Source organism: Falco punctatus, assembly GCF_963210335.1.
Source record: "Falco punctatus genome assembly, chromosome: 3".
Lineage (NCBI taxonomy): Eukaryota > Metazoa > Chordata > Aves > Falconiformes > Falconidae > Falco > Falco punctatus.
Window position 1 is genome coordinate 103,624,312 of NC_137582.1, and position 22,548 is coordinate 103,646,859.

Sequence of the window (22,548 nt, forward strand, 5' to 3'; positions counted from 1 at the left end):
ATCAAAAAGAGTAGAAGGGAGTTAAATTTAGAACCTCATTAAACAGTTCTAAGATATTGTGTGAAATACCAAAAAGACTGAAGCAAAGACACCTTGAAAATACATTTAATACAGCATGTGAATCCCAAAACACTGGAAATCTGGGAATAATTATCATGTGGTCTGGTCTTTGCTTTTTGTTTGTTCAAAGTCTGTCAGTTCTTTATTTTTCTTTTTAAAATATTGGCATTAAGATTTGTATATGAAAATGAAGTTATAAAGCCTAGAGTACGTAAGTTGGGTTGTCCTTGTAAATGCTCAGGTTAGGCAAGCTTTTACCCTGTAGTTTAGGAGATACTGGAGTGTTTACCATCGACTTGAATAGTCCTGTTATCTGCTTAAAATTTGTGATCTTCCTGAGTTTTGGCTGTAGGGCTGTGAATGAAAATCTAATTATAAATAATCTTTCCAGAAATTGATTCTGCACAAATGAACAGTGGAAATGTCAAGTGGAGACATCTCTTTCGAGTTCTACAGTTTGTCAGATTTTTACAGGATTTGGTTTTATTACTCCTGTACTCTTGCTTCTTGAAACAGGTGATTGTTTTTATACAGGCTTAAAATAACGAACCTTCCTTTTGTCCTTCACTGATTTTAGTGAGTTTAAGTAGCTTGTTCATCTACTCAAGGAAAATCCTTTGAGTTGGGCACATTCTTCTAGGCTTCACTCCTGATTCAGTTTTCGGTGTTTCAGCAGTCACATATTGAAATGCTAACAAGCGAACAGCCTTTTTCTGCGTGGATGACAGGAGGGCGAGAACGCTTTGTAGGTGCAGAGTAGTATCATACAGGTGCTGTAGAGGTAATGAAAGTGCCATCAGCAGGGAGAGAGGAATGGAGGGGGGGGATATGAGCCAGCAGTGTGTGGCTTGCCAGTACTCCTATTGTATTTGCAATCCTGGGGAATGTTGGGAGATGTAATGAAGAAATAATGGGAGAGTGGGGAGGGGGGGGGGGGGGGGATCAAAATATTCACTCCTTGATTGCTGGCAAAGTAAGGAGCAGGAGGCGGAGCTTAAAGGAAGGGAGATTGCAGGCTGGGAGAAAAAAAAACACCCAAATTTGATGTTTGATTTATCGTGCTAATTTAGTTTCCAGGTGGTAAAACTGACCCAATCACTTGGATATTAAAGGCATTAAAATAAATAAATATGCAGCCAGTCTCCCTCCAGCAACCTGGAAATGCAGATATGAAATCTGTATGCAAGCATTCTAATGCTTTGTTTACTTTGGGAAGCCTGTGTCCTGGAAATTTTAAGTAGGACTGCTTTCTATATGAAGCTTTTCTTAAACTGTCCTAGGATCAGTCAGTCATGCCAGGTGGTGTGTGCCCCACTCTGTATAGCTGTGCTGTAGGTCACATAGATTTGGTTCAGGTTTCAGCCAGAAAACTGTAGTGTGACTACTGACACATTAATTTAAATGTATTAGGGAGGGAGTTGAAAGCGTGATTAATACTTGGGGATAAGTATACTTTAGCAGCATTTGGAGATTTTTATGTCTTAACTTCTGACATTTTGTGCTCTTTGTTGGGGAGGCAGGGCAATATGTCTGTATTAAATGGCAGCTTGGGGGAGTCACTGCTTCCACAGGATGGTCAGAAACCTTACTTTCACATGAGACAATGAGAATTTTAGTGTATATTATGATAAAAGAGGGATTTTCTTTTTCTGTTTATTTTTTCTTGACCTTCAAAATGTTGTAGATTTACAAAAATCCCTGCTTGTGGTTGATGTGGTTGAGAAGGGTCAGCAGCCAGACACTGAAATGGAGAAATTCTGGGCTGCTTTCTTATCTGCAACAGAAGGTGTATGCTTCGCTTGGTCACACAGAAAGAAAAAGAACAGGCAAGTGATGGGGGCTAATTAAGCCATAGCTTTATTAGCTAATGTGTTAGTATATCTGACAACAAAATATGCAGTGCAGGCCGTGCAGCTTTGACAGTTTACAGTCAGACATGTAAACAAAGTCTAGAACCTTTTAGTTGCCCTCACTCCTAGACAAAGCCTGCAAGAGCCAGGCTGAGGTTCATTCTTTTCCTGCAGCAAAAGCAGTGTGCTGTAGCTGTCAAATGCATTTCCACACCTTCTGTGGAGCAGATACTTGCTTTGGTCATTGCTGGCTCTCAAAGTGAAACCAGTTGAAGCTCAGTGTATATCCACTGTGTCCCTGACATAGAAATGTAATTTCGATGGAAGGGACCTGGGATGGTCTCGTTCAACCTGCTGCTCGGGGGGAGAGCCAGCTGCAAAGCTGGGTGAGGTTGCTCAGGGCCCAGCACAGTTGAATTTGCTCCGGGTGGTGTGGGTGGCAGGGCAGTGCAGCAGCGACAGCACTTTCAAAGCTAGGTGTGGGTGCTCAGGGTGCTGGCAATGCAGGCGGGACTGTATTCTCACCAGAAGGGACCCATCAGGGGAAAGCAAGGAAGCCAGAGTGCAGCCCCGAGAGCGCAGCAGCTGAGATGTGGCAGTGGTTGCAGCGGGAGCGCAGAGAGGCTCAGGAGTTCCACTTGGCACTATGTGGGTCTGCCTGAAGGCTGGACAGCGGTGGTCTCTGCATGCTGCAGGACGTGGTCCCCAGCACACGGGCACCCGCTGGGATGCAGTGGTACTCCACAGGAGTGCCGTTAGCACATGGAGTCCTGGGCCCCAGGGCTGGAGCCCTCTGTCCAGGCCCTGTGCTGCAGAGGGCTCCTGCCTGTCCCTGGGGTCGGGGCAGGGGTGGCCTCTCCTGTGGGAGATGTGCTATGGCCAAGGCCCCGAGGTCCCAGGCTGAGGGGAAGGGTGAGGAGGAGACTGATGTGGTATTTGTGGAAAACCCAAGCTACACAAAGGGAGGAAGGAGCAGCAGCTGGAGACCAAGTGGAGAGAGACTGTCAGGATGGAGAAGGCTGGAAGCTCCTGACTTCTGGCAGTAAGGAGCAGTCACAAACGTGTTCCACCTGCAGGTCTCCAGTCTGAGTACTCTGGGCACTTGTGGGGGTCAACGAGACCCATCAGAGTCAGCTGAGCCTGGGCTTAGTGCCCACACACAAGGGGAAAAATGGGCAATAGCGTGACCCAGCACCACCTGATGCTATGGGGGCGGGCAGGTTCTTTTAAGGATCCTTGGTAGCATGGGAACTCGCCACAGGTTTGTAGTTCTAATTATGAGCTTTATTATTGTAGAAAGATTTGAGTAATCAGCGTAGCTTGTTGTTAGACAGAATTGTTAACATTTAGGATCTCTTTCTTACTACGTAAAATTGCAGTTACCTGTTCTTTTCAGTCACCTGGACCCTCTACAGATCAGGTCAAATCCTTAATAATCAGCATGCAATAGATTAGCCATGATGTGGACTCTGACTTTAAATCTGGTACCCAAGAGGTCAGCCATTTCCAAGTTACGCACACCCCCCCCGTAGGCACTAACAGCACATCTAAAGCAGATGCGTGTATGTATGTTGTTTGACTGTGAAAATAAAGACATTAGCTGGAAATCATCCATCTCGTAGAAAAGATTAATATACCGTAAATGTTGTAATTAAGCTATATTTAATCTACCTATGTCTATAAAGCTACTAAAAGAATTGGGATGTGATGCTGGTAAAGGGGAGCATGCTGCATTTGATGCAGTTTTTTATTTTCCTTCAGCTGTGGGGGGTTGGTTGGTTGGTTGGTTTGTTTTGAAAAAAACCCAACAAAGCAAACAATGGGTTGGCTTGGGAGACACCAGCTCTTGCAATTTTTCCCATTATCTAGAAGGTTAAGAGGGCTGTAGCCAGATGCTCATCGGTGAGGAGTTTTAGGCGCTACATGTAGAGCCAGGACTTGCAATGTTGAAACACCTGAGTGGTGTTACTGGAAACCAGTCCTTTGAAAGTCATTGCCCTGATTGATTAAAACGGGTGTTACTTTCTACTTTCTGGCTTTATTGGAGTGGCTTATCGCTTTCTTTTGTGTGTCTGTGTGCACACTAAACTGGAGAAACATGAATGAAATCCGGATTTTTCTTTGGAGATTGACACCTGTTCCTGGCTTTTTGCAGGTTTTTTTTTAATGCATATGCATGTGTTCCCATGATTTTTATTTTTTTTTTTTTAATTTATTTTTAAACCCTTTTGGTATGGAGTCCTGGTATAATCCCCAGAAAAGGAAAAACTTAGGCTTTGAGAATTTCTTTTTTCCTCGTGAGTTTGAGGGTCTCATTCTTTACAAAGGTTCTGGATGTTACCAGCAAATCAATAATTTTAAAAGACTTGCTCAGATTGCTGACGGTGGTGCTGATTCTGAAGGCTCCCAGAACATTTTAATTACATAACCAGATCTCTATGGCAACCTTTTCTAGGAAGAAATGCTATTGGGTACTAAAGTTTTATGGTTGAAGGAGCAAATACAGAAAGCCAGCCAGTTTCAGTGAGGAGCTGAGCAAGGGTGATCACAGTTGACAGTGTAGCCGGGAAGACTGTGGCTAAAGCGCGTACCGTCCTGGTGAGGAGCAATGTTAGCGCCTTGCCCCCTGCCCATCACCAGCGTTTTTTGGCAGTGCAAGCGCTGCCAGCACGCTGCTGCCTTCCTGCACGGAAGTGCTGCTCCCAAGTTCCTGGCTGTTCTGAGGAGCAGCATTGCTTCCACAGTAGCCAGCTCCAAGTTTTGCAGCTCTCCCATCAGAGTGTTAATATCGTTGATTTCATTCAGCACGTCAGTTGAGAAAAAGGATTGTTAAAAAAAGGTGTGTGGGGGCAGCAGTGCTCGCAGTCTGCCATTTTGCTAGGTGATGTTGGCCTCCCATACTTCATGTGATCCACCACCTACTAAAAAGACACAGTACCTAGGGCAGGAAGGGAATGTTTCTGTACTATCTGGACAGTCGTAGATCGGGCAGAACACCCCAGAAAACCTTACTGCAGTGTTTTGCGTCAAGCCAGTAAGTTTCTGCTTAAGCTGTGGAACAGCTTTAAATCAAATCTGAACCTTTGTCAGTGATGGCAAGCAGTGGAAAATCTCTTCAGGCAAGGTGTTTCAGTGGAGACAAGTTCATGGCAGAAACCATTGCACTTCATGTCTGTTTTGAAGGTGTGGTACTCCTACAGCCCAGTAGCTTTTCTTGCTGCATTTAGCCCCAGTAACTGGTTTGGGAGATCCTTTCAGGGATGGTGCCAGGCTCTGTGCGAAGCCCCGCGGCGCACGGCTGACGAGAGCTCACACGGGCTGTGCTGGCTGCAGAAGTGGAAGCCCTGCAGCTGCCTGGTGCTGCGCTGATCTGGTTGTCCAGCCTGTTGCATTGTGCCAGGTGGATGCCCCAGCTTTCTTGGCGTTAGCTCGGCATTTTCAACTGCGTGCTTCATAAAAAGGATGGTAATGAGTGCTAACTGAAAATGGTGAACATGACGTTAGCAGCACTGAATTGTCTTCCTTCTTCTTTGCCTTAGCCTTGTCCTGGAAGGAAGAGTCCTGAAAGTCTGGGGGATCTTTTAGTCTTACGCTGTTATTCTATTTTCGTGGTTGTGGCACAGGTGTCATAGGATGCTTCTAAGCCTTTGACACCAAAGCTGAGATAGAGGTCCTGTTGATTCTCTTAACATTCATGCTGATTTAACTGCATTGCTGCAGTTTCTCTGTAGCAAACCAGCCAAATGAGTGCAAGAGCATGTTTTTCAGTGGATGTATTTTTCTTCAGCAAATAGCTATGTTCCTCTTCAGCTGTCTCATGGAATGTGTGTTCTTGATTTCTGTGTTCTCCTTTCCTTTTTTGTGTAGTTCCTTTCAGCTTTTTAAGGATCTATAGTAAATTTCTGAAACTTATTCTGATTTTCCAGACTGATGAAATGGAATGGTTGACTTGCTCTGTAAACTGCTTTTTGGTTTGTCTTTTTTCTTGAAGTCTAAGGCAAAATCGCCCAGGTGTGCAGAGGTATCTTTCATAAGAAAGGAGGAGGGAAGCATGTGGCACTCTGAGAAAGGGTTTCAGGGTTTAAAAAGACTCTGCAGCTTTCCCTTCCTCTCTGGTATGAGGGCTGTTGCAGACAGACAGAAGTTGGAACATGGCTAATTGGTAATTTGGATGGGTTGTTTGATATTTTTATTATTATTATTATTTTGGTTTTTACCCAAATGTGGTCAAACACTAGAAGATGTTGCCCACAGAAGCTGTGGAACCTCTGTCTTTGCAGGCGTTAACTGAAGAAGTTTCTGTGTAAGCTCATTTGGGCCTTGCTGTGTGAAGGGCTTAGGCTAGATAAGGACTCTTATCAAAAGTTCCTTCCAACCTAAATTGTTCTGTGGCTTCATGATTTCAAGTTCTTATAATCTCCAGTCCTCAGTCTCTCCAGGTAAGCAGTTTCTGTGCTTGACCAATCACAGTGATGAAGAATTCTTTTCTGTGTCTAGTTGGAATTTCCCATCTTCCAAATCGTGTTCATAATCTTCTCCCTCCCACCCCCTTCTCTTGTGTACTTCTGAACTCGCGCTATTTCTAATATCACCCCTCTGTTGAGGACAGGACTAAGACTTACCTCCCCTCCTCTTATTCTCTTACGAGTCTGAATAAAATTTCTTTTTTTAGATAAATTTTCTTTTTATTTCCCATAGCTGACTCTTGAGACTGTGGCCTGTTCTGATCTTCCCAGTGAGGTTTTGATGTGAGAGGAGATGTAGCTGAAAGAGACAGGAGGCATGCATACCTTTCCTGACTCATCTGAGATGTTTCCTTGAACTTGGAGGTCATGTGACACCCTCTTTGGTTGGAAACTGGCAGTGAAGGAACAATGACCATTTTTGAAAGATGTTTTTAAGATTAGAAGCAGCACAATGGTCCAGCAAAATACCAGTAAAAGTACAAGCTTGATGATTGAACAAAACAAACAAAAGAATGAATCTTTTTTCAGTGATCTCTTCTTTTGACAGAGGCAAAGACATGGAAATTATAGCAGCTGTCTTGTGTTAATGGAAATAACTGAGTGAAGCGAACACTGGTTGGTCTTGAAGGACAGAAGTCTTAATATTTTTTGAGAGTATCTTTGGTTGATTCATTTGCTGTTCCAAAATGAGCTTGCACAGACATTATATTTGGTTCTGTTGTGCTAAGTAAAACTTTCCTCTTAAAGAGAAAGTTTAAAAAAAAAAATCAAGTTCATGTGCATCTTCTGTGATATGCAAACTTTGTGGTTAACTGTGTGTGCAAATAAGAGAAGGAAAATGGTGGAGGCTTCTGTGGGCTCACAAAAGGGAAAGGAGGAGGTTGGCCCCAAGTAATTTATTGCCTTTAGAAAAATGTAACTAGAGATATATAACTTACTCCAGATAGCGAACAGTTCAAGCAGACCTGCTGTATGAAAAAAGAGAATAATTTTTTTGTGTTTCATTGTGAAAAAGAAGAGAGAGTGTTGACTTGCTAAGATGGAAATCGTCTTCATATAGCCCTTTGTGCTGTTCACTGTGTTTCTTCCGACACTTCTCCTCAGTGATGAGAGACGGTCAGCTCCCCTCACACCCTGTTTTTTATTTGCCTTCCAATGCCCATGTGCAATTGGTAATGAACAGCTGGCCTGCATGGAATGAGTTCCCAGCTACACTTTTAATTGGTTTTGCCCTTTGCTCAATTCCAGTTTGGTCTCCATGATTGGTTTTGTTGTTCATAAACAGAAAAAGCATTTTGATAAAAACAAGTTGGGTGCATATTTGGTTCATAAAGGCAGTTCACTAAAAATAAGTCATCAGCTCATACAGGAACCTTTTATGAATAAACTTGCCACCTTAGGACACTGAAGGTGATTGAAAAGCTAGAAATCATTTCCAGGCACATGAAGGACAAGAAAGTCGTAGGAGTAGCCAGCATGGCTTCGACAAGGGGAAGTCATGCTTGACCCACCTGGTTAACTTTACATGATTAAATGCCCGGCCTGGTAGGTGTGGGGACAGCAGTGGGCAGCGTCCAGTGGCCTTCAGCAGGGCCTTTGGCACGGTCGAGGCTGCGAGTGCAGGGCCCAGGCGAGCAGACAGCGAGGTGGGTTGGACACAGGCTGGATGGCCAGGCCCTGGCAGTGCTCGCCAGCGGCACAGAGCCCAGCTGGAGGCCGGTGGCTAGTGCCGTACCCCGGGGCTCCGCGCTGGGTCCCCTCCTGTCCAACGGCCTCATCTGTGATCTGGAGGGTGGGCAGAGCACACCCCCAGCGAGGCGGATGACGGCACAAGCTCTGGGCGGGTGGCCAACGGGCCAGAGCTGTGCTGCCATCCCGCAGGACCCGGGCAGGCTGGAGGGACGGGCTGCAGGAGCCTGGGGAGGCTCGGCAAGGAGAGGCACAAAGTCCCGCACCTGGTGAGGAGCGGCCGCAGGCACCAGCCGGGATGTGCTGGGGGCCGCTGGCTGGAAGGCGGCTGGGCAGGGAAGGACCCGGGCGTCCCGGTGGACATGGAATTGAACTAGAACTATGTCCCTTTGCCAAATGGAAGCCTACTGGTGTCCTGGGCTGCACTAGGCAAAGTATACTTTGCTAAGTATACAAAACACTTGTCAAGTATTCCTACCCCTCTTCTCAGCACTGGTGAGGTCACATCTGGAGTGCTGCCTTCAGCTCTGGGCTCCCCAGCACTAGAAGACTGATATGGAGCTACTGGAGAGAGTCCAGTGAAGAACCAGGAAGATGATTAAGGAACTGGAGCATCTCTCCTATGAGGAAAGGCTGAGAGAGCTGGGGCTGTTTAGCCTGGAGAAGGCTCAGAGGGAATCTCATCTGTGTATATAAATACCTGAAGGGAGGATGTAAAGAGGAGAACAGAGCCAGGCTCTTTTCAGTGGTGCTCAGTGACAGGACAAGGCAGTAGGCACAGACTGAAACACAGGAGGTTCCCTCTGAACATCAGGAAACACTTTTTCACTGTGAGGATGACCAAGCACTGTCGCAGGTTGCCCAGGAAGGTTGTTGAGTGTCCACCCTTGGAGATACTCACAACCCATCTGGACACAGTTCTGGGCAACCAGCTGTAGGTGAGAAGGTGGGGGTTTGGGGCAGATGACCTCCAGAGGTCTTTTCCAACCTTAACCCGTCTATGATTCTGTGATAACATTGTACCGCTAGATTGCTTCTGGTTGAGGAGTCCAAGACAGACATGAAGTCTCTGTGTATTCTGGTTTGTATCTACAAAGGCTTTTTGGAAAGAAAGCACGTTGGCAGGATGCTTAGATTGCAGGTGGCCCTTCTGTGTAATGTTCATGTGAGCTTGAAGAGGAAGCAATATTCTCTTTTTAATGGATACACATTCATCATAAGAAACATCAAAGAAGAAAAAGGAGAAATGGGGTGTTCTGCATAGTTTTATGGTGGCATCTCATTGTCTCTAGTCTTTCATATGGATAGATCAATTCAGGGAGTGAGCATGTTGTACAAGGAATTAAAATTGCTTGAATTCTGTATTGTTGGAAAGAAAGTGAGCCTCCCATTTCACAGAAATTATGCCAGCAGGAAACCGACGGGGACTGTCGTCTTTCAGTTGTAATGTTCTGTCATGTGTGGGAACAGGTACACCACTGACTTCACATGCAACTTAGGAAAAGGCTGCAGTTCTTACTCAGTTACAAACAATTTAGAGAAAGTGTCTGCCTTGCAGCTGCTGCCTTTATATTCATTTCACATACTGTGACTCCTGTGATGTAGGAAGCCTTCTAATGCATCCCGGGCTGAAAGAACACAGGATATGGGATTGCTGTTGTTCATGCTCTGCATTTGTGATGTTTGTTGTGCTGATGCTTTAGGGGTTTTTAGGTTTTATTTAACTGTATAATATATATTATTATATATATTATATATATTATAATAATTTTATTAAATAGATAATAATAATATAACTGTATAATAAGGACAAAAAGATTGTATTTTATTAATTTGCCAAGCTGTTGCCCATCCTCTGTTTCCCTTGTTGGTTTGAAATGTGTACCTGTTTTCCCAGTAGACTTATCAGGAGAAGGAAAGGATCATGTGGCACACTGCAACCTTGTTGCTAACGTCTTGATGTTAGGATGCACCCACCCCACCCCAGCCCCAAGAAGTTGTCTGTGTTGTGGTCTTACCAAAAGTGCAGGCTGTCTTGATATAAACACCACATTCCTCAAGGTGGCCACTGGGAATGATGTCCTGGGAGTCATTTCCTGGGAATGTCCTTCATTCTTCACACAGGCCATTCTATTAATTCTTGTTTTACTGTTTCTTCTTGTATGTTAATACATGGGCATTCCTTTCATATTGCAGTCATACAAGTATTAGTAAGTCTGTTACAGTTATGTTACTGTACCATAATTCTTACTTATTTTTATTGTAATTTGGGTATTGAGGCAAATTTCATACTCATCATGCAAACCCTTTGAAACAGAGGAGCAGAACCTGTTTTTCTTTTTCCAAATAGTAATCAAACTTACCATGACACATTCTCAGAACAGAAGTCTGTTCTTAGAATTGATTTGGTAAAGACAGTCAGCTAGAGTTTCTGAGACCTCTCTCTGTGAGAATGCAGAATGTATACACATTTAGAGAAAACTGATTTTCCATAAAGTAGTGGTGGTGAAATATAAGGAAAGTGAATATGTGTTAAGTTTTAATTAACTTTATACTGAATGCTGCCCGTCTTGTATTTGGAGTTTTTACAGTACAAACAGCTTTTATCACTGTGGCTTTTAGCAATAGTGTTATCTAAGTAAACATAGAGCAAAGTTTAGTCCTTTGATTATATGATAAGCTTTCTTGCATCTTGTATAGCAGCTGCTTCTGCTGTTGGGGATGATGAAAGACACTTTGGCAAGTATTGTACCATGGCTTTTTGCTTGCTGGCTTACATGAGGAGAGTCACAAGTAGGATCTTCATTGTCTTCGTAGTAAGTTTGTTAAGAACACACAAGAAGTGTGCTAATAGTTAAGAAAATGCCTTTAGTAGGAAGCATCATACATTCGTTTGAGGGAGAATGATCTAGTAATAACCAAGCATAAGAAACTTCCCCACATGTATTCTGTCCTAGAGTCAGCCTTTATTAGTATGCTCCTGCGGCTGTTATGACCTGCAGGGGATTTAAAACGAAGGTGAAACAGGGAGCCTGTGTATTTACATGAGTTAGGTGTACTATGTGCTAGGTATACTAGTATACATGTATACTGCCCACTAGTATAGATGCTTCATGTCGTCCACCAAACAGTCTGACAGCTTGTCTCCCAGCAGTGGCTGGGTTCTTACTCCTGAACACTGCCTAACAGGAAACGCTACGCCATACAGAAGCTTATTTCTACTGGTTTGTGCCAGAATTCTTGTTCAAGGTATAAGCCCCCCATGTTTCCCTTCCACTACCAAACTAAACAGCGATTCACAAGTAAGACTTAAAGTACCACAGAATTCCTAGTGCCTTTGCCCAGGGTGAAGCTAACAGCTTATGCTGTTATCTTACAGAAGTGTGTGTCTTTGTTTTCCTCGAGAAACTTACTTTTCCTAACAACAGTAATTTCCAGTGGCTGGACAATCCTTTGGTTCTGTTGTCTGCTGTGTGTACAACTGGAAAGAACAAATTCTCAGCTGGGCAACAGATCTGGAGTTTTTACTTTGCTGCTTTTGATGTCTCAGTTTATACATTTTTATTGCATTTTCATCTTTCTTTAGCTGGGCCGCTAACACAATTACTGATCATAGGGTGTATTTTTTTAATTAGCTCTACTGTGAATACAGGTTTCCTGGTTATAAGGTACTAGCAGGCCAACATGGACAAGAAAACTGCAGGTGTTCAGAAGCAGCACTTCTTCCTAGGCATTGTCTTCATTTCTGTTTTTCAATATAGATAAATAACCTCTGATGCAGATAGTACTCCGAGACTGCAAGTTTGAAGTCCCTAAAGGTATTGCTGTTCTGAGAAATGAATGTTCTGGTGCTCAGTTTCTTTTGGATAGTGACAGAACTCGCACCTCTGAACATTCTTTCCCTCAGGGCCTTATGCAAAAGTAACACTGCAGAGAGGTGCAGTCTTGTCTCACACATTGGGTATGTTTGGAGGGAGAAAAGCAGAAGTTTACAACATGAGATTCTGATTAAGTAGTTACGTATGTGGACAAATGCCCTCAAAACAGCTTTTATGTAACTGTGGAGGATGTGTGGCTTCCATGGTGTACAAGTTATGTCATTCATTCCCAGTCTAACTGAATCCAAGTATCCTGTTCCTCTTGGTACAGATTCAAGCATCTTTTCCAAGTCTCTGGTCTTTTAATGTTCAGCATTAAAAGATATTTGACATGTGTCGTCCTATGGAAGAGCTATGTGTTACTTTGAAAGTCTGTTAGGTCTCATTAATGAGCATTTATTTGGGCTGAGAATGGCTCGAAGGGGAATGAGTTTTTGGATGAAATATAAGTTTCCCAGAGCATTTACTTCACTGCAGTGAACCCCATGTCACTTTTGTCTCTAAAATGCACCCTAACAGGATGGTGCGCAGAAGAAAGATACCCAGATTTTACCAGTCTGCTCATCTTGGCTCCATTTCCACCACTATGCAAAAATCTTTTGTTTTCTCTTTAGTGCCCTTTCTTTTCTGATTTTAAGTGTAAACTTAAGGATCAAAGAGACTACTCCTAGTCCAAGCACACAGGTTAGCATGCTCCTGTATTGTTCTGTGAAATATCTTTTTATTTCTGTTTATGTAGTCAAATTTTCTTTGTCTCAATAACATCAGAAGTTTGATTTTTAAGTAGCCTGATATGACTCAGTGGAAGCAATGCAAAGGGAAGTCTTTGCTCAGTGCCATTTTATAGACTGCTAATTTGCTAACACTGAAAATAACTTTCAGTCCTTCTAGTTTGTTACTTCTTTCATGACTCCTAGAGTTTAGAAGGAATTTGTCTCTTGAAGCAGTGAATTGAAGCTGTATTGGTTTGCTTTTCTGTGTTGGTGGGGCCAGGCTTATTTATGCTCAGATGTTGACATAATGGGTTTTGAACACGGCTGTTCCCTGTGACTTCTTCATATCTCTGGTGCTTAGAACTTGATTATTACTCAGAAGTATCTCCTATTGAAAGTTTCTTCCAAAAGTTTTTGACGTAACTTGTACTATTTTGTTCTTGTTTATCTGATTGTTATTGTATGTAACAGCAGGAAACAAACATTTTTTGGTATCCTTTTGCTGGAAGTGAGTAGACATTTACATAGTCTCCATCGTTACAAAGATTTAAATGTTAGTAGCATGTTCAAATATCTGTATTAAGAATAATTGATTTTTTATGAGGGTTTATTGTTTCTTCTCTTTTCTTCCAATAGAAAGCCGTATCATCTCCAACTGTATCACGCCTTACAGATACATCAAAATTCACGGGTTCTCACAAAGAGAGGTTTGATCCCAGTGGGAAAGGAAAAGGCAAAGCTGGCCGAGAAGATCTGGTGGATGCTTCAGGATATGTATCTGGCTATAAGCATGCAGGCACATACGATCATAAAGTACAAGGAAGCAAGTAAGGGTGAGGGTTTACAACACAGAGGGAGAAAGAGAAGGGGAAGGAGAGTATATTTGTAAGGATGATGTAGATGAATCCCACATGTTTTGGTTATTGTGAATGCTAAGACTGTCGTCAAGAAGTTGTTTTCAGGAACTGGAACTGATTTCAACATCTGCTGAGCTACTTGCAGCACAATGCCACTTCATTACATTCCTCATGCATATATTGGCAAAAATAAATATATAGGTACAAAAAATGCATTGTTTTGTTGAACTTTAGACAAAAAAACACCACCCAAAGTCAAAAGCGGTTATACCACACTTTGTCAATTCAAGCAAAATATCTCAAACATTCCTAAATGTCCAGTTGTCCTGAAGATGTCAAAGAGAACCTCTTGAAAAGAGGGTCTTCCGTAGCAGTTTTTCTGAAGAGTATCCCATTATTTATGCAGTTTGATTAGACTACTGTTTGGGGCCTTTTAAAAAATGTCTTATATGGGACCTGTCACTTTCCTTAAAACGTTCAACAATATACTACTGGGGAGTAAGTGGTTGTAACACACAAGGTGCTAGCCTGTAAATGTCATACACCACTCATCAAAAAAACAAAACAAAACAAAAGCTATTTCTAGGACAGTATAGGTTCTAAAGTATTTTATGTCAACAAAAAGAGGTGGAAAATACCAGTCCTTACTTTCCTCCTGTCTATACTTTGTGCTTGATACTGTGTGTACTGTAGCATCGTTCTGACTGGGTGGATTTGGCTGGAGCTTTTGTACTAACTTGAGAGGTGAGGAACAAGACATTACTAAGAAAGTCTATTAAAGCTTTTTGCAGTCTGTTTTCAAGTTTTTATTAGCTCACATTTGAAATGAAGGGGGCATTAAGCTAATAATGCTTTAAAATATTTATTATGACTAAACAGGTTGCTATTAAGTGAATGTTATTATGCACATACATTAGCTTATGTACCCTTTAAGCTAGGACGTAAGGAAAGTTTATGGCCCATTGGAATAAGGACATTTGCAATTAATATCCATGTATTTGCCTACAAAAATGTACTATTATAACTGGGCTACATTTTATGTTAGGTTTGTTTGAAGACAAGGGATTTGATTTTCTGTTCACTTTTACTGCCTGACTTGGGAGTAATTGACAGGAATGGCTTTCCACTGCTATAGAAGGAGAACCAATTTCACAGGCTTAAGGTACAGGCAGCTAAGTGTGACCTGCCTGGGGCCCAGAATGTCAAAACTGCTGAACAGGAAGGAGTAAGAATAACTCATTTTTTATATTTGTTAAAAAGGAGAGAAGAGGCTGGTCTAATTTTCCACAAGAGCTGAACCCTAATGTATTAATGTGCTTCTCTAAAATTATGAAAGATAAGATTTTCAGTATTCAGAAACAGCTGCTAGCAGTTCTGCTTTGCTTTTCTTCAAAAAGAGTTCATGCACTGATTTAAATGTTTGACCCAGATGAAAGATTAACAAATTTATTGCTTTCCCCCAGCCCTTATTGGCATCCCACTCACAGTACATAAAATGCAGTGAGCAGTGTGTGTTGTTATGTGCCAGGCAGGTCAACAGTCTGTATTTGGCCAGTGTCCAGAAACAGAGGTTTTCAGCCCTTAACTTGTTCACATTCTGGTTTTTTTCTGACATAGAATTGCCTTTCTTGTAACTTTGCCTTCAGTGACCCTTTGAGCCCATACATCAGCCTGAAACCAAAACACCAATAGCAAACAAAGGCAAGGACTTCCTTGTAGACTTGGAGATTTTCTTTGTTTACAATTTATTTTGGTGTTTGTTTTGAAGAGGGAGGGAAGTTTGCCAAAACTCGGCACATGTTTGTGTAAAGATTTAAATGACTTTTCCCATGGTTGACTCTGGTTACCTGGGAAGATTTTTGATGTATGTAAGGATGTGCAGGATGAGAGGCATCCAGCTTCGTGAAGCCTTTCAAAGAGTTACCCATTGTTCTTGAAGAAAAATTTCCATGGAATGAAGGATTATCCACTCCTTTGTTGCACGGCTGACCTGTCACGCTCTGAGGCAGAAAATAGTGTACTGTGATCCCAGCAATGACTGAATCATTCCAGCATGGTAGTGAACTGTCTAAACGTGGAGAACCTTCTTCCAATCACTGGTGCCTGTGCACATGAAGAAGTCTCCAGGAGAGTCCTGTTTTTTATGAATAAAAAGGCTGAGCCTCTAACCCTTGATAAATCCTTCAGCTAAGTTACAGGCAAAACCAGCGTCCCTGTTCTTCCCACTGACTTTAAAACTTGACTCATAACTCACTGCTAATGGCCCCAGCCCGAGTGAAGGGTGAAGTCCAGCCTACTGCAGGACCCTCTCAGCTTGCTCATCTGGCTGTTGGTTCCTAGCTAGTTCCCAGTCAGGCACATCTAGTGGTACTTACCCTGAGGTGCACAAGCGACGGACTTCCTCAGGTACCACATACTGAGTGTTAGTAGCACAAGGCTGTTGCTACACAAGAGGAGTAGTTGGTTAGGCAGTTTGTAAGGTATGATTCGCTTTTAAGCTGCTAGTTCACAGTATGAGAGAGGCCATCATGCTCTGAAGATAGAAGGCAGGTGAAGGAATTGAGAATGTGGACAGACCCGAGCTGACATGGACTAGAAATTGAACTACTCTGTTTGCTCAGAAGAGGCTGATAGAACTACCTGAGGTTCTGCCAGTGCTTACTTTGCATTACTTGTACCGTATAAAATCCCTGCTATGCACCAAAGCACTTTGTATGGGCCTGATGCAGAGTTCTTTGAAATACTCTCAGTGGTGAGTAAGCTTTGGATCAGGACCTGAAAAGATGCCTCAAGCAGTGGTATTTTATTTTGAGGAGCACACTTTTTCTACAGTTGGATAGTTTAAAAAACTCAATAAAACAGATGCATGAAAAGAAGTCATTCTGATGCAACAGTGACAAAACAAAGTTGTGGCTGGAAAGACAGTACTTTGCAAAGATTTCTCCCTTTATTTGGTGTGGAAGATAAGGGCTATGAATAAAAGTACCAGATGCAGCTGTATTAGGGGTTCAGCCACCTTCTTAAGCTCTTTTCCACTAATATCTGTAGGAAATTAAAGGCCTAAATACTGGCTTGAAAGTTAGCCATACATTCCAGGCCTGCTTGGGAATGAGGCAAAGTACATTTTCTTGTTCACCTGCCATGCCCTTGACTCTCAGGACAGCAAGTACAGCTGGTACCTCAGAGATGAGGGGAGAGGATAGCTCAGGAGTTGTAGGAGGTAACCAGTTTTCAGCACTTGAAGTGGTGTAGAGCATATGCTCTTCCTGTGTGCTATACTCCAGACTGTAACTAAATATCATGTCTGAAGTAAAGACATGGGTATCCTACAAAGTTTAAAATCATCTCCTTTTTTGGGGCATCTCAACTCATTCCATCTAACCTTCCAGTCTGATTTTCAGCATCTTATACTATGCAGCACCCTTCTATGTGACATATTCTGTAAAATCCCGTTGTTCCTAATTTGCTTTCGTTACTGCTGAACCTGCTACCAAAAGAGATGTCATCAGAAAGTTCAGGTAGTTTTAGCAATAACTGCCTTAAAGAATAAACTCAAATTACACCGTTAATTTAAAATTAAACCCGTAAATACTAGGTGAGTACACAATTTGCCTGTATCTCCACTGAGGCTTAACCTGGCCACCAAATCCTTTGCAAAACTGAGGACAAGAAACAGATAAATAGAGAGGCAAAAGAATAGTCCTTACAAATCATTCTCTAAAAGTAACATCGTCTTAAAATAAAATATGCAGAAGTCAAATGGGTTTTCTTACTAGTGCTTGCTTACTAATTCCTTCTGGTCACTCCATTACTTGTTGAGAGTTTTGCAACAATATTATCAATATGGAAATATCAGAAACAAAAATTATTGTCCTGCTTTTTGTGGCTGTCAGAGTTACCACAGTAGTGTTACTGAGAAGCAGATGTTAAAAAACAGACATGGTTTCAACAGTCCTATGTAAACAGTTGTAATTAATCGTAATCAAATATTTGGAATCTCAAAGGAAATGTTGAACGTTGGACAGTGGCCAAGATCTAGCCACTGTTAATGTTTTTTTCTTAAACCAACAGTATTTCTTACCTCTTTTTCACTTTAGGGAAAGGGAGGTTTCAAAATTACTGATATGTCACAACTTGTGTTTTTCATCACCATAGAGATTGTCCTTCAAAGATATTTTGGATTGAAGTATGGTATTTTCCATGTATTTTACTGACCTTACCTAAATTAAAAATTCCTCTGACAGCGTTTTGACATTATAGAAAGCTTTGTTCATGAATTAGCATTTCAGTCACCCATATCTTCTCTTTATTGGCTCAATTAATTTTTTTTTTAAATGGTAGCTGGAATTAGCCAGAACTAAAAGGCAAGTGACTGCCAAGGGGTTGGCTTGCAGGTGGTGGGTATATCCCAGGATCTGTAAAGAAAAATCCTTATGTATCTTTCTCCAAAACCAAAGCTTTAAAGTTGTAATTTATAGGGTTTTTTTTCCTTAAGGCTTGTTATAGTTAGGAATTTTAATTTATGAAATTCAAAACATAACTCTGCCTTTCAGTGATGCATGCGTGTGTGGGGCATGTGCCTGTCATCCGTGAATGAGAATTCTCTGTTTGCACTGGCCGAGAAACCTTTTACCTTCACGATAGAGGAAATGTAATGTGTTGCACTAGTACATGTCCTCTTAACTGACTGTTAGCCTTGCACGTGTGCCAAAATAGCTACACCTTTGTGTACGTTATTTGTAGTGTAAATATTGTGTTCTTGGCTCATCTGTTAGTTGGTAATAAGTAATGTAATATACAAGACTTGTACAAGTTTGTGTGAGCGTACACATACTCTTTGGATCCAGCTAAGTAATTAAACCATATAGATGTTGTTCCAAACCTTACATCTTACTAAGGCCATACCCTTGTCCTTCAGCCAATGCTGTTCAGCTTGGCCAGTTGGTGACACTGCTATTCTCCCTCCATAGCATAAAGGTAGAGATCTAAGGAGGCTTTTATTGTTTTACATGTCTACCCTGTTCCTATTTCTGGGGGAAATCACTCTTCAGTGTTTCTAACATTGTCTTGGTGTGACAAGAAGAAATTCTAGTGAGGAAGGAGGGGAGAGTCAGAGTGAAAGCAAGATTTCCTCCAACTGCTTTCAAAAGACCATTTAAAATTTTGCCCTGCATGGGCCTTACTTTTTCCCTTGCCCCAACTTTATGATGCAAGTGGACGCTCAGTACGTATACACAGTTGTTTATCATCAGTTAGTAAGCGTAGTTATGGTATGTTGAGGTGGGAAGAGGAAACAGGACTGTCATACAATGCTTATGGACTTAAATCTTGCCCTTTATAAATTAAATACCTGAAACACAGTGACGGATCTCAAACTCATGCGAAGTTCTCATAGTCTGGAGTGCCTCAACTTGATATGTGTACCTCCTGTATTTGGAATGTTTGCCCATAAAATAGCATTTAGACATTCAGTTAGTCATGCTGTGCGCTCCCAAGTGCCCATTTGGCTTACCCAGTATAAGCTGGAAATGGCGGACCGAGATGTTCTTTTTAAGTCTTCAGAATCCCAGAACTAGTAAGTGACCTTTAGTTGTGGTCATGCTTACTCATTAAACTCAAAAACAATGCTTTGAAAGATGTTCCAGCTAGGAGTAGTTTTTTGGGAAGCTAAAGAATATTGCAGCTAGAACTTCCATGTCTTGGTTGTTCAAGTAATTTGGTTTTGCTGGGAGAAATAACTGTAATATATTTGGGGTTTTTTCATGTTTTTCAGTATATTACCTTGGCTATATTGCTTCAAAATCCGTATGGAGGTGTATTTCAAAACAAGTTTATAGTGTAACTCTTTACTTTGTTGTCAGAAAACATTTGAATTAGCTTGTTTCATTCAAACTAATTGATCATCCACTTTAGGAAGACTTTAGCAAGAGCAAGCCTGATAATAAATAAAAGGGCAAAACCCCCAGCCTGTTTTCTGACTGTTGACAGACTTTTGCAATACTGGTAGTCTGAAATGATTTTTTTCTAAAAAATTAATTCTTTTTCACAATCATACACATGCACTACTTTGCAGCATATATATACATGAGCGCCAAGAATACAAAAAAGCTTTTTTTTTTTTTCTTTAAATACCTTACATTTAGAAATTGACACTGAAATGCCCAACTGACTAACCTGATCTGGAAAAATGTTAAGCACCTGCCATATTCTATTGCAGGTAAACAGCCAATGAATAAATTTTCAAATAGTTATACAACATCTCTTTTTGTGAGTTACTGTAAAGCACATGGCACTGTACAAAGTAAGTTTTGTTGTAAGCATTTGTAAAGGTCTTAAAGATAACACTTATGATAAATTGCCCTTCCCTTCAGTTAACTTTATTTGAGATTTTTCTATTACTTTGCACTTTTTCAGAGCAGATCACAAATGAAAATAAAGTTACATTAAAGTTAATTTAAAAAGTAGCCCTAAAAACACTCATACTTCATCCATCTTTACATTTTGATCAGGAATTATATTATGGATGATCAACAAAACAAGAAAAAAGATGGCCATCTGTATCCCCACAATGGTGAATTATTTTAAGCTTCACTTTACATCCAGTGAGTTTCTGTATGCTTCCACTTGTGTATGAAATATCAGGGTCATAGAGAAGAACAAGTTATAGGATGCAGCAAGTGTGCTTGTGTCTGTCTTTGTGCTGGGTTTGGAATATGTCAGCTTTGGCAAACTGTTGCAGCAGGGAAAATATTTTGTATAATGCTTATAATACAAAGTACATTCTGTAAAGCAGAGAAATGGTCAGTGTTGGATAAGTATATTGAAGTTTATTCTTAGCAAGGCTTTAGGTTTCACAGATTTAAATATTACAGGAGAAATATATATTTATACAGAAATGTAATTTTTGAATGTTTGAGGTTGGGTTTCTTCAGTCGTGAACCATTTATTTATCCACATTATGCTTTATTCCTTTGCTGGCTTGGTCATCTGTCCATGCTGTTCCAACATCCATTTCTAATTTGGTTTAGATGTTTTCATTCTTTATTTGCACAAATCTGAATGTGCATGCTGTCAGGACCTAATTGTAAAGTGTAGAGGCAAAACTGTTTTATCTTTGATTACCTAGAACACTAAAAAATTTAATCATTAAATAGTTGTGATATGGATATAGGTCTTGACATAGTCTTCCTTGGAGCGCTGTACAGTATGATAAAAACTTTCAGTGAATCTTACTATTTCTTGTTCTTAGTTTCATTTGTCTTTCATTAACCAGGAAGCTGCTGTGTGCTATTAATTACCTGCAATATTTATAATTGCAGGCATTGCAAACAGTAACATTCAGCTGTACTAGCCTACTGTGTTCACTGTGAAATTTTCAATACGGTAAGAATATTACATGATCATTTAACCTGACAAGTTTACTTTTTTCCTCACTAATTTAACACTGAACCTTTTTTTTTTTCCATTATTACAAATGAACAACTTGAGCATAGTATTTCTTAATTGTAACTATAATAGATAAATTATATCCTAAGCAAACATTTTTAATCACTTGATGAAGGGGGTCAGGCATCACCCAGTGCAGAGTGCACTGGGCAATATCTTATCCCCACTGCAGTCAGTGCCAAAATTCTAACTGATGTTAGCAAAAATGGAACCACCATTACCAAGGGGTTAATATGCTTAGTAACCATGACAAGAGGTTATGGGAGAGCACAACAGTGATTCTCTATTTCCATATCTTTTTTTCTGTTAATTTAAAACTACTACTATTCAATCTTTAAAATAAGTAAAAGAAACTTGAAGGGGGGATCATATACTACTAGTTTGTACTAGGTTTTTTCAGGAAAAGGAAACAAATTTATATATATATATATATATGCAATATATTTTTACACTGGTTATTAATGCTAGGAAGTATTAAGTGTATCACTTTATCAGTGTGAATGTTAAAGTAATGACAACGTTGTGGATGTTTTAAACCTTTAAAAGTTGTCTTGTTAAATTCTAAATCCACATTAATAGAAAAGCTACTTTGTCTACAACATTATTGTTGATGTTTTAGGGAAAATGTTCAAGTATAGCAGTTGTTTGATTAGCACTGTAAAAGCTTGGCTTGAAAAGCTGTAGTGAAATCCATATTGTAAACACCATTTTTTAAAGCATAGCTTCTTATAAAGTATGTTACTGCTGTTGACTGACTGTAAAATTGTATCCTTAGTTGGTAAAGTGATCAATAAAAGTGTTACTACATCAGCTGCTGGATTTCTTGAAGTAAATGGTATTTGTTGATAAACTTTGTTAGCCACACTTATTTTGCAGTTTGGATGTTAAGCAAATTGCTAATTAATGTATAAATTACATCAAAATACTCTCTGAACCAGCTCTCTCATTCTAAGCAGAATATATTTCTTCTTTATCAGTTATTTTCCTAGTTTTAATAAGTAGTAAAGTTGACCATTAACATTTTGAGAACTCCGCTGTGATCCTTGAACAGCCAGAGATCCACCAAATGCCATCAGTCAGGATGGTGGTGTGCTGTCCTCGCCCTCCCTTCTCTGCTGAAGCAATAGCCACCATCGGTGGTCATTGTGGCTGCCTCTGGCTCAAGCTGGAATTTGGGAGACAGGTAACAACACAATAGCTAAGGGCCATAAATCATGCTCAGCAGCTGAGGGCTAGTTGAGCATGCACCCACCGAAATACGGCTGGTATGCACATATGACTGTAAGTCGATCGCCTTACCCCATAAATAGTGGACAGCCCAGGGCCCGCTGAGCTGTCCTGCGCAGCAGCTGGCTGCATGCCAGGATGTCCTGTTGAGTACGGACACCTCTCAAGGTACCCCTCAAGGTTGAGAGATTCCTTGCTGCTGATTCTTGGTAAGCAATTAATAGCATGCTAAACTTTGAAATCTTAGCTAAGTGATACGAAGGATTGATTGCTCATATATAATCTTTTAGACATAAACCACTGACAGGTCAGGGACCAGGACTGGATCTAGCTGCACCCAGACTCCTCTCCAAGGAGTTTAG

At 41.0% G+C, this 22,548-nt stretch overlaps 1 protein-coding gene across 1 annotated transcript in view; it reads left to right on the forward strand.

The window, feature by feature from the left end:
* TPPP (tubulin polymerization promoting protein) overlaps nt 1–21,769 on the forward strand; it is an 80,833-nt gene extending 59,064 nt beyond the window's left edge. The window contains exon 4 of the mRNA XM_080379473.1: nt 13,293–21,769. Coding sequence (XP_080235599.1) covers nt 13,293–13,487 — 195 coding nt within the window. The 3' untranslated portion in view covers nt 13,488–21,769. The remainder of the gene's footprint in view (nt 1–13,292) is intronic.
* Nucleotides 21,770–22,548: the final 779 nt, after the last annotated feature.